The sequence below is a fragment of the Diorhabda sublineata genome, chromosome 5 (assembly GCF_026230105.1).
Source record: "Diorhabda sublineata isolate icDioSubl1.1 chromosome 5, icDioSubl1.1, whole genome shotgun sequence".
NCBI lineage: Eukaryota > Metazoa > Arthropoda > Insecta > Coleoptera > Chrysomelidae > Diorhabda > Diorhabda sublineata.
The window spans coordinates 32405614-32419573 of NC_079478.1; the positions used below are offsets into that span (position 1 = coordinate 32405614).

General features: G+C 32.2%; 1 protein-coding gene across 1 annotated transcript; it reads left to right on the top strand.

Moving 5' to 3' along the window:
* Positions 1–2969: 2969 nt before the first annotated feature.
* On the top strand, positions 2970–12809 carry LOC130444110 (flexible cuticle protein 12-like). Its single transcript, XM_056779120.1, has 3 exons — positions 2970–3139; positions 10192–10307; positions 12541–12809. Exons 1-3 carry the CDS (start codon positions 3131–3133, stop codon positions 12722–12724), a joined length of 309 nt encoding a protein of 102 aa, XP_056635098.1. The 5' UTR covers positions 2970–3130; the 3' UTR covers positions 12725–12809.
* Positions 12810–13960: the final 1151 nt, after the last annotated feature.

Consider the following 13960-nt stretch of genomic DNA (forward strand, 5'->3'; position numbering starts at 1 on the left):
GATAAAAACGCCAAACAAATTATTCATATACATTCCAAATAATGAAGAAATACGAAGAAAATAGTTAAAAATGGCTAAGAGACACAAATTCCACAAATTATTTCTGTAAAGATAATTTTTATGTAAGTATTAAACAAAACTTGATGTATCTATTCATAAATGTATAGTAAAAAGAATAAATTTTGTAAAATCTATCATAATATACCACACATAACAAAAAAAATGTTATGACTTAATTAATTTGAAGTTATTGAAACTTTGGGTTCGCTAACCTCAAAATCGGTTAAGTATTTTCATTCCACAGTGGGTAAATGCGATTCTCTGACTGGTAACTGCTAATTAAAGAAGACTGTTCTGTACATATAAGTTTTAACATATTGCAAAAAAATTTGTCAAGCATAACGGCGTCAATTTTGGGCAAATTATTGCAGTTTGTTTTGTTAAATCCTGATTCCATGGCAAATTATACCTGTCTTTCACGATTAAACTAAAAACGAACTTTATCAATTTAACAGTAATCACGTTTTTTTGATTGGTGTTTAATGTCACGTGATTGAACGCCTCATTTTGTCGATTTTATTTTCCAAAAAATATTATTTATCTTATCTTCTTCAGGAGTAGAAAAACGTTGAGCCCACAATTAATTATTGATTGGTTTTCCTGATTTTTTCAAATACTTCTGGCAAACAAATACTTGTATACCATTTAGAATTGACCGTTCTACGTTTGCTCTAATGGAACGGAGGCGACATGTTCACTTTACGCACATCATCGATGTTTTCTGGCACAACACTATTTTGGACAGCCATCACTAAATTCATCCTGTACCGAAGTGTGACCGCGATTGAATTCGGAAAACCAGCGAAACACGGTGGCCCGAGAAGGTGATTAATCACAAAAAGTCGAAGCGAATTCATCGCCAAACTGCTGCTGGTTTAATCTACGTCGGTAGTCACAGAAAATCATTGCACACAAATAGCACTCGTATGACAACACGTTATGAGTACGTTCACTATTTACCATATTATGTCGAACTCCATGTTGGCGATGTCGGATTTGACATCAGCTTTGCCATATATAAAAGCTTAAGTAGCAATTTTCGTATTCAATTCTTTTGTGGTCCCATTATTTCTCACTTTGGGATCCAGAGGATATTCCTCGCTTGTTTTATTCTGATGAATTATTGAGACTGTACTTTTTTCCAGTTCGTATCGCATATTTGTAGCTATAATATCGAGTCATACGTGATTACAGCTATTTCAATTTACTGTCGTATAAAGTAAATAAAAGTTGGGTAAATTGAGGCGTCACAATACAGATATAATAAAGGTGGAATATTATTAACAAACTTCGATAAATACGTTAATGCATTTATTCACAACGAATTTTTTTAAAGTTATACTAATAGTTGTGTGAGGACAGTCCCAGAAGTACTTGGCCAGACATACAGATGGCTATAGTTGCTTGCAAAATACCACTGTATTAGAAAGTACACTATCCATAGAGTATATGTTCCAAGTTTGGAGACGCCACGTTGTCTGGTATTTGATTGGCAGCTATCAATAGTGAACATTTTCATTTTTGAACATGAAAAAAATTGGTATCGTTGTGCGATACAATAGTTTTATTTGGAAGACATTTGCCCAACTACCAAACCAGAGCTTAAACGAGGCCTTACGACCTGCGAAGAGCAGGATCGCAGTGGTCGATCAAATGAGGTGACGACTTGAGAAATGCTGAAGAAAATCTACAAAGCGGTACTGGATGATCGTCGACTGTGCGTGAGAATTTAAAAAAATGGTGAACATCGAATATTATCTGAAAATTTGGATATGAAAAACCTGTGCGCAGATTTGGTTTACTAACAATGGAACAAAAACAGCTTTGTGAAGATGTTTTCATCAAGTGTTTGGCAATGTTTCACAGAAATAAAGCCGAATTGTTGCGCCGTTTCATGACCACGGATGAAACGTGGGTCCATCACTTCACACTCGAAACAAAAGAACAATCAAACAAAGGTTTGAGAAGGTGAACCGGTTCCAAAGTAGGCAAAGACCGTTTCATCTGCAGGCAAGGTAATGGCGTCGATTTTTTAGGATGCGTATGGGATAATTTTAAATGACTATATTGAAGAAGGGAAAACTATCAACGGCGAACTTATTGCAATATTTGAAAGCAAAAAATCAAGCAAAAACATCCGCATTTGGTTAAGAAGAAAGTATTGTTTCATCAAAATAATACACCAGATCACATATCCGTTATTACAATGGCCAAAATTGAAGAATTAAAGTTTGAATTGCAGCTTCATGAACACTATTCGCCAGATTTAGCCCACTCCGAATATTTTCTGTACCCAGACTTGAAAAAATGGCTCAGTGGTCAAAAATTTTCCAACATTGAAGAGTTGAGGGGAGTTTTTGTGGTTCCTTTGTTAGGCCAGTCACTTCTGGGAACATCCTAGTTTAGGCGATAGAAAACTTATTAAAAATCTCTTAAACAGTAACCAGATTTTGTGTATAAACGATGCGAACAACGGTACTTGTGGACGTATTAAGTTACTTTAACGTTGTTTTTTTTTTGAAAGCTTGGGAATCCGGTAGAAAAGAGTTTATAAAACATACATCGTTCACCGAAATGTATATTAATCTAATACGTACTTCAAATTACCTTTAAAAACCTATAATATTTCTCACTCAGAAGTTATATGATATTTATAAAACCATTCGATAAGAGTGTTTCATGTTACTTGGGAGGTATAAGATATATATCTGAGGACCTCGTTTTCACGAAATTTTTTATTGTTCCATGTACTAAATACGACCCCATTTAGTAAATAAACGTTGTAATGCCAATTTAAAATTCCATAAACTCTTAACCCATTAGCTACCGACACAATGAATTTCAATATTCCCTGCGGCTATATTAACGAACGTCGTATGAACTTTTGCATTACAAAGTCTAAAAGAAATGAAGATGTGCATCAGAAAGAGGGAGTGAAATGTCAGCGATGTAACGTGCATTATGCATTTAACAAAAAGGTATATATAAAAGAGATTCTCATCCACCACCCGCTCATTAGGTATTATCGGTTAGTATTTTCAGTGTTTCGGAAATTTGAAAAATTGTGAAAATGAAACTGGTAAGTGATAATGCTGGTCAACATTCTACCAAATAATAAACGATGGATTTTATTCATTCATTCATTTTTTCACATGAAATGATTATAAATCTTCAAAAGCAAATGCAGTACTCACTTTATTGAACTATTTTATATTATTTCTATAACAATAGATTTGTTATTAAATGATTTCTTTCCAATAACTTCTCATAATCATATTTGAATGAATATTTTTCTTTTAAATCAGTATAATAGTACAATGGTGCTTCTATCTTAAACCACTTTTGCGATTTTATTGTTATTTATTTTTATTATTGTTTAAGATGATAAAAATAACTCTCATCAAATTTATAATTAATATAATAAACGCAATATTTTCTGATGAATTTCATCTTAAAAATGAAATGAGTTATTAATGAAATTACATATAAATAACTGAACATGATATTATCTTTTTTTTTTTTCGCGTGATATTGAAATTTTAGTACGTTCACAATATTCCAAATAAATATTCGGATAAAATTTTTTTATTTTTCATTTTTTATGATTAATATAATGAAAAATACTTATTTATGTAACAAGTGACGAATGTGAATGCCAATGCGATTATCACATGATTCTAAAAAACCTTTATACACGAATTGCATACAATATTTCTTCTGCTACCGAAAATGTTATCAAATTTAGAAGTTTATCAGTGCGTAAGGTAAAATGACTAAACTATAACGCTTTTCTTGATTCCTAATAAAATATATTATATATTAATTCATATTTTGAATATTTTAATTAAGATTAGATAAGAAAAAATGAACAAAACAACAGTTGAATTCAATAATTATTAACAATACTAATATTAGAGGTGCAATTTTTGTAGTTATTAAATTTCAATCCTTTTGCTTGCTCCAAAGAATTGTGGATAGATACATAAACCACAATAGTATTGCTATTACGTTTATTTTTACATATACGAGGGATATTATCATCATCCATCAATATTAAATTAGAAATATTATTTTTATTGATTAACGTATGATCTGCGTAGCTCTCTACAACTATACACGACTTCCATCCTCCGTGTTTCTTTACAGTTACGAGGTATCCTCTAGAGTTCGCTATCATGGTTGCCGATGAGTCTCGTACTCTAACCTCCACGCTGCGAAGACCTTAACGAGGTTCCCTCCTCTACCAAACTAGTCATATTTAAATAAAAATTTATTGATTTTAATTCTACAAGTATTTATGCTGAAAAATCTTAAATTGATTCAAAATGAACTGAAACAATGCATCAAAGCTAATACACGCACATACACTTGCTTGCGAGAAGTCTCGTCCCTCTAAACATCCACCCCCTGTCATTTCGACAGGTCCTCATACTCTTCCGCGTTGCTATTTCGCGCGTAGCCTCCTTTCTCTCCCCTGAGTTCTATGGGAGATTCTGGGAAGTATTATCTTTTTGTTAAGACTTAGCCTGTCGGCTATTCGCTCTTGTCTTCTTGTCTTCTAAATATTCAATCATTTGATTTTTTCAAAACAGCCTCGAATATTGCTTTACATACACTTACATAGTATATGCATAGATATATTGTTTATATATATGAATAACGGCCAATCTATAACGCCATCGGTTATTTTGTTTGTGAAATGTATTTAGCTTGTTTTAAATTTGAAGAAGAAACAATATGATCTTTTCCTAATTTCCGCTCAGTTACCGGATATGAAATTGTATTATAACAATTTTTAGCTAGTAACTATTATTTTCGCCCCATAACCGCTATAACGACTGACACCATTGAAAAAATAATTTCTTACCAATCCAATCTATATACTCCTATGTCCCGACAATTCTGATTTAATTTGTAATTAAAGAATTTAGCTATGGCTCCCATAAAAGCTAATGTTAAAGAAGCGAAATTTGAACTTAAATTTTTTCAGATTTTGATCGATAATACATATAAAGAAGGGTATTGTGGTAACAAGTATTTGAAATAGCAAGATGCTTTTACGCTTGAATTGCATATAATATTTTTTCTACTAGTGAAAACAATAGACGAATTTGTGTTATCATATTTGTCAACTTTTCTCTTCGACTTAAAAATTATTACTATATAAGTAGTAAAATAAGGAATGGCATAAGCGCGACTTGAACCTGGTTCCTCCCGCATGCGAACCTCGTACTCCAGTCACTACACTACGGAGACCTTAATAATACGTTTTTTATACATCATCGTTTATTTATGCACTAGAGTAAAGTTTTACGCAATCGAAAGTGTGTGTATGATACGTACTTAATGTACCTTAATAGAAAAAGTTGTTTTCAATGAAATTTTTTACACAGTGTGAACCTTCAATGCTACTATAAGATATTATAAAGTATGTACGAGTCTAAGAACTAGAATTCAAACAGAAACGAAAGAAAAAGAAATTTTTAAAGCCGGGAGTTTGATAACTGGCCAGATTGTAAGAAAAAAATACCAATATAAAAAAATAAATAATAAATGGGTATTCTATTATTATAACTACAAAACAATAATATTTATAAATATAAGTCTACTTGAGTATAATAATAAAATATTAACCTTATTTTACTGGCTTTATATGAAGCAAATTTGGCAATAATATGCATGAAAGCAATTATTTAGATTCGATAGAGATGATGATGCTGAATATTTAAGACTTGTGACATATTATTTCTAATGTTAATTTAAATAATCTTCAATCTTCTTTATCCTTTATTCTTTAACCTTAAATCACAGATGAAGGTAAGGTTAAAAAATTCTTAAGGCTTGAGCAAAGTTTTGAAAACAGCTCATTATTGTCTATAATAACCAATATTTTAGCTGAAAGAACTCACCGAAAAAAAGTTATTTTCATGAAGTTATGTTATATACCGGCCAAATTTTTATAGTACTTTCTTTCTCCTGCACTTTAACTTGACATCTAAGTCCAAACAGGCTTTCATAAGATTCTCCTTAAAAATATTATGAAACTCGTACATAAAGCAGAATATTGATTAGCACTGAGATCATAAGATGATTCTTTCATTTACCTATCGATACCGCATCCTTTTAACTTTGTCGAAATACGAGGTCTTGCTATTAAATAACGAGACTGGTTACGGAAAAGAATTTTATTATAGAAATTATTCTACATTCGATTGCTTCCCTTCAATATACTCCCCTCCCCTCGCCATATACCTTTCCATACGTTTTTTCAACTAATCGAAGCATTACTGGAAGTCTTCTTTGGTGAGTGCCTTTAGGACCTCTGCCGTTTTTTGCTCTACCGCTTCCATCGACTCAAATCGAGTAGATCTTTTTCTAACCTTTCAAGAAAATTTGAGCAGATCTGTTGACTCAAGAGCTTTTGGTTAGGAGCTAGAGTTTTTGGTACCAACTTCGCAAGGATTTTTGTCATGTATAATCCTCGTTTTAAATTTCTCTAACCATTTCTTTATCGGCGTTTACAGCCTCGGCAATCATCCAGATGCTTATTCGATGATCTGTACGTACAATTTGGTTGATTTTGGTCACTGTTTCCGGAGTTGAAACAGTTACAGTGCGATCTGGGTGCTGGTCATCTTTAGTGCTCTCTCGGCCATCACTAAAGCGCTTACACCACTCAAAAACACGCGCACAAGTTAGAGAATTGTCCCCAGAGTCCTATTGGAACAATTAATAGCACTTAGAGTTTTTCAATATAACGAGAAATTTGATTTTGATACGTTTAATCCTGTTTTTCGTCACACATGATTTTCGGCGAAAGAAAAGACAGATTGGTTTCAAACCGCAACTGTACAAATACTATAATAGTGACGGAAACGTGTTTCGGAACGTGTATAGATAAGTTATCTAGATAACCAACGCACTACTCGTTTTTTACCCCGCCCTCTAGGTGCGCAGTCTCGTTATTTAATAGTCAGACCCCGTATTATTAAACTCCAAATCTATAAAAGGAACCGCGTGTCATCATGAAATGCAAATATTCCCGATGAACAATCATCACTAATTTTGCTATTGAATGAGGAATGTCTGTAAAGGGTCGACGAAAATTTACCACCAGATTTTACACCATCCTATATATTTCTAAATATGCTGTCGGAAAAATGTTCGATTCTTCAAATAAATATTCAAAATTCGGCATACTTCTTTGACCAAGTAAATTTATTTTGAGGATTACATAGAAAATTTGCTTGATGAAATTACACCTACTAGATCTTTCACGTGACATTTTGAAAAATATAAATTATATCCAGTAGTAAAATTACTATTTTCTATATTGTTGAAAATTTTTATCAAAACAATTTAATTTAAATTGTATACTTGTATCTATTGTTTTGAATGCAATCAAAAAATTGATAAGATTCAAGTTGAGTTGCATTTTATCAATATATAAAATAATAAATACAGATAGTTATTTCGCCATTTGAAATAAATAAATTACTAATGATTAAACAATAAGTTGGTAAGAATAATTTATCGCAATAAATTAGTACATACTAGTTTTTATTTTGAAGTACTAATGTCTCCACCCATCTTTTCTTCCAGCACAATACTTTGAGAGATCCTTAAGTTCCTCATACGGATTTGTTTTTAGCTCTTTAGATCGTTTTTTCTGCTCTAGCATCAATTATACGAGGGCTACTACACAAGTTGTGAGATAGACAAACAGAAAAAAATATTTATAATTCGATATGGCGTTATTGTTTTGCAAATTATTCTCCATTAAGATTAATTCCTCCAAAATATGTGATTTGAATGTATCAACCTCTTCTCCAGGTCTAGAAAAACGTTGACTTCGCAATTTATTTTGATTTGTGAAAATAAGAAGAAATCATTGGATGCCAAACAAGGATTCTGTACAGCGAATGACCCATTAAGTCGATGTTTTGACTGTTCAAAAACTTTTTTGTTTGAATTGATGTGTGAGAGCTCGCATTGTCGTGGTGCAGAACAATTCGTCTTCTGGGACTGTGGCGACATCTCCAGTTATTCTGAAAAAACAAGCGAAGTACTTGGTGCACGAACAATATTTGTTGAATTTGACTCATACAGTCGATTATTGTTTACTTTCGGGTTCAAATTATGCGTTATGCAACACGAAAAAAATCTGTTGACCAACCAAATGTTCATGCTAGATCGAATGTACACGAGTGGAACTAATGCCCAAGTCTACCTCAATCTCACCGTATGTCATATGATGCAATATCAGTTTACGCACAGCATCAATGTTTTCTGGTACAACAGCCGATTTCTGACAACCTTCACGGTCGTCCCGTAGCGAAGTGTGATCACAAGAAGTCGAAGCGAGTTCATCGATAAACTGCGGCTGGTTTAATCCACGTCGAACATCATAGAAAATGATAAACTGTCATCAATGGCATCAAAATTACATCAGTGTTGCTATATCTCAAAACTTAAGTAGGCAAATCATACGAGCTAGAAATTAGCATTCTATGCATGAACTATACTTTTTCTACGGCTTTAATTCATAATAACGTAATGATGTAACAAATATTATGAGCTTCAAATTCATTGTCATATCAATTTTGATTTGTCTCATAGTATCTCTTGAATAAAGTGGTTTGGTCAGTGAGTTAAGCAGCTACTGAAAAAGCAAAAATTGCTCAAGACTATATCCTGAAAAGCTGGAAAATGATATTTCTTAAGAAAAAAATTAGATACAAAAGCAATCCAATCCAATCGATGAAAACAAAATAGTATCTTCACAATACAAAAAGGAAATTTTTCCTTATTGTCCCACTAATCATAGATAAGAAAAAACGATGCTTTCCCAAATTTTGAGTCATTATAAATTATTATTGTAGCTACAAAATTTTATCAAATTCTATGCAATCCTGCTCAAGATTTCGATTCTTTCATATTTGTATTTTCATTGTCAGAAAACGGTTCTCTTTAATACGATTCAGGAGGATTGTTATAAAAAAAAGAAGGGCAGAAAGAGATACAAACAAGGAAATCTAAATACTTCTAATAATTAAATCGGTTGAACTCAACACAATAGTGAAATTTTCATCAGAGAAATACAAATGAAACAAACAAACAAACGAAAAATAACTGTATAAAAAGGTTTGGGGTTCTAAAAGTAAATAAATTGAAATATTGCAATAAATGTTACAAGTTGATTGGTATATTCATTTTAAAATTGTCAATGGTTATTAAAAATCTAATCCACTTAAAACAACTGCCACTTTTTGCGTTTCTTCTCTCAAAATTTTCATATTATCCAAATTACCTACAACAAATAGATATCTCAATACTTAAAAATTGATTTAGAGTCCATCAGTAAGTGTAAGCCGGTGTAGCTTTCTGGACGCATCTTCCAGAACACTACAACCTATAAAAGTTCGAGATCGATATCCACAGGTATCTCCATACTGCAAACACCAACAAAATAAAGCATCTTCTCAAAGGCCTTAAAGCTGCTACATAGTTCATTATCTTCAGTAACTAGTAGAACCATGGTTCAAGATCGGGACTTTTAAGTAGTTGATGGAAAAATTTTCAGTCTGCATGAATGAAAAATTCATTCTTCGGTGCTCATTTTGAATTGCTCTTCTAAGTTTGACAGTGTCGCGTTTTTGGCACCATGTTCGATAAAATCAATTACACATTTGCAATGACCATCCTAGATGATAATCTTTGCAAAAATATGTTGATTTTTGAGGAAATATTTGTGGCATCAATTCCAACAGTATAATTTTGTCCTATACCAGTTATGATTCAATCTACTAATAAGATGAGTACTAAATTGTACTAAATTTGTGGCTTTTTATTTGAGAATTTTGTACAATAAAGTTTTTGAAGCATGATTACACTGATCTAAAGCTCCGTTATTCTGAAATCTTCACGAAGCTTCGTCAGTTTTATGAACCATTTTATTAGTCACAATGGTGTGGAATGAACTTCTCTCTTCGTTTGTTACTAACTGAATGGTTTATAAATTCACAATTTGCTTATATCATTTGAGGTAACTTTAACTGTAACATCCATGTCATAGGATAAATATTCTGTAAAAAACAAGAGGAAAATACATTTTAGATCATTTATTTTCAGGCTTTGCTGTTTTCTCTGATTTCTGTGATAGTAGCCGCTCCCCAGGGCGCCGACAAAGATGCAACTGTATTGAAGTATAATTCAGATAATTCTGGAATTGATGGATATAATTTTGAGTAAGTTTTGTTAAAATGAATGAATTTCAAATCATAACATGTGATTCAAAATCATGTGAAGCCACTGGTGTCGATTACACATTAACTTTTTATAGGAAACCCAAAAAATTGTCTATAATTTAAAAAAACCGGCAAAAGCCGATCTGGATAATCATATTTTCGAAGATTGTGAGTACGAATACGTCATTACTTTTTCCTAAAATTTAGGGAACATGCTCCTGGACTGAAACTTCATGATCCTACGAGCTTCGATGGTCAACTCGATGTTTTTAGGTGAATAAACACTTTTGTTCACGATAATTTATGAACGTATTTCCCAATCAATTCTATAAGCGATAAAACTCCAAAGTGGTTGATAAATCCCTTAAATAATAGAAGTACGAGAATTAGCTGATGAAATAAATATCTCTTCCGAAACGGGTATGTAAGCTGTCAAACATAATCCCTTTTAGATCATTATTTACAAGATATACTCGACAGCCAGACCTAGCTCATAAATACCAAGTTCGAATTTGAGCACCTAGAACGTCAAATTATTGGGACTAGGGACTTGGAGAAGTGCAAGCCGGTGGAATCAGCTACCTAGAGACGTCTTCTAGAGCACTTTAACTCACAAAAGATGGAGATCAATATCCACAGGCATCTCCATACTGCAAACACCATTCGAGGTGCTCGAGTGTAATAGATTCAATCTCTTGGGTTTGTTTTTCTACGGAAAACAAAAATTTTGCATGGAAAGATTTCTGCTAAAAGCTGATCAAATGTTCACATTAGAAACGATATTTTGGATATCTTCAAAAATAGTATAAGTGAATTTTCCGTCGATATATCAAAGTACAGAGTAGATGAAGCCATAGAAGGACCAGAAATACAGTCGAAATAAAGGACTTGATCTGAGGAAAGAGCTCCCAAAAAAGCGAAAACTGCTTTTTTTCGGCAAATAAGTATTTGCTTAAAGAAAAAAATTACTTTCTATTTTCAAGCTTGAAATAATGGCGTAATGGAAAGCGGAGAGTTATAAGAAGATTATTTTGAAAAATAAACTTTTCACAGGAAACAAACTTTTCCATTGAATTCACTTCATAGTTTATGAACTGACTATTTCAGTACTTATGCCATTACTACCACTAGAAACAGTTGGGATGTTATTGTTTAGATCATGTCGGTGATCCAGAACGACGTAACTGCAAAAATGTAACTTAGAAATAAGTCTATAGACATTATGTGGAATACATCTCATACAAAAGAGAACATAGAAGTAACAGTGGCTCCATTCAGAACCGCTATAAAAAATTTATGCTATAAACATCTCCATATGGCTCAACTGTACTCAAAAATGACATGAAAGTTCTGTTTCATGCTACATTCACGCAGATGTAAAAACTGATAGAAACCTTAACTCAATTTCACTTAAACTCAAATAGCTTGCCATATTTGAAAGTATGATTTTGATGTAATAGCTTTTAAAGTTCTTTTCTCCTTTTTTATTTATTCCGCACCAAAATTTCATTGAATCGTTCAAGTCCGAGAGTTGTTTGAAACTTTCGTACCTTAACTTGGACCTGAACGTATCAGCATTGATCAATAAATAAAAGTTGGGTGGAGGTGCTAGACACTAAGTACGGAGACTGCACTATAATTTTTAAGAGAAATAATGACGTATTTGCACTTATAGAATGTAATTAGGGTGGTTAGAGTTTTTGGTATTTACGTCATTGTTGTTTTGGGACCGCGATGTGAAAATTTCGACATTATTGGAAGGAAAAAAAGTGTATCCATCTCAGCGCATTTTCTCGCATTTCTGTGATCGCTGTAGCTAAAATTTACGTATTGCACTTCGAAATAGTTGACCACCCACTGTATTCACCAGATTTCGCCCCCGGTGGAGTCTTCCTTTTTGTTGATCTATAACTTTTCTTCAGACAAACCTCGTCGTCTAGAACATGAAAAAAATTTGAGAAAAATAGTATTTGCACTAATGGATTAAAAATGGGGTGATTGAAATTCTTCGGAACCAAGATATGAAAATTTTGTTTTTAGTTAGAAAATCGAAGTAGTTAATTAAACCATGAAACATATAAGTGCAATAATCTTTGTTTGTAGGGTTATTAGGTTCCATTCTTAAATGAAACTAGATCATATCTAAACTCTGGAAAGCTATTGCCTAGTCCAGAAATATTGACAGAATTATTTCAATATGTGGTAGTACGAAATGACTATTTTTTTGTTATAGCTTCGAGACTAGTAACGGCATCGCTCAGCAAGAAGAAGGCAAATTGACTAACCAAGGAACCGAAAATGAGTTAATGAAAGTGTCTGGATCATATACGTTCACTTGGGAAGGAATAACATACAAAGTAACATACACTGCAGATGAAAACGGTTTCCAGCCAGTCGGTGATCATATTCCAAAATGAAATTTTTAGCTCAATCTATTATTTCTTGAATAATCGTCATGTAAATATATTCTTTTGGAAATTTAATAAACGATAAGAAATGAGATTATTATTATTTTTTTCATATTTATATCCCTTTTTGACCATTTAGTAAAGAGCTGATTAGAATTTGGTCTTTCTCCTTCTTAAGATTTATAACATTTATTTGAAAGATGAAATGAAGACGAGAAAGCAAAAGAAATACACAAGGTACAAAATTCTTCAGCCTAACCCCTTCTGAGATATTATCTGTAAAATATGATGAGTAGAATTGATTTCTAATCATTTTTTCTTCCATATATATAAAAATAGAATGAGCGTTTTCGTAGTGGGATTGTGGAAAAATTGAACACTAAAGTGTACTATTTCTAATATATTTCTCAGCTTACGAATACCTATGTATTCATCTTATGAAATATATGAATTCTAAGTATTAGCATGCATGAACCACAGGTATTTTTGTCACCATTATATCCAGGTGTATTTAGTATCTTTCTCATCCTAATCTGATAATTCCTCATTAGAAGCAATGGATACGCCTAAAAATCAAATAACAACATGAAAATAAATTTTCTGACCATCTTCTAGTCAAGACACAGGAAAAAAATTCCAACAAGTCTTATATCTTAATAAAGAATAATTTCTATGTTATTGCCACATAATAAATTCATATTATAAACATAAAACTTGAAAGCAGTGACTATATGAAAACTAAAATACTGAGAATGACAATTCTGCAATTATAAGGACAAGAAGGATGATATCACAATTTTCTCAGGATACCAACAAATAAAAAGAAATTTTTTAAAAATATGTCAGTGCAATAAATTAAATTTATCTTCTACATTGTAATATGAATCATTGAACTGAATAATTCTGGTCATGGAACAAATAGAATTAATCTCCTATTTAAAATAAAATATCAGTTGTTCAGTATGCAATTTCTTACACCTTTAATGCGCATTTTATTTAAAAATTATCAAACTGCTTCGTTATTAACGCCTGCTAAACTTCTAGCCAAAGTACCTCAACGGAACCGTTCTTGCACATTTAATATTAGATAAATGTTTTTATTGTTGTTCACCATGAACTTGATTCGAATTTAACCCAAGAATTTTTGAACTGATAGTAAAACTGGCAGCACTTTTCAGTGACATGAGGAAGCTTAAATGTATGCAATTAATGTTTATTGCGAAGTATTTTTCTCGTTTGGAAATG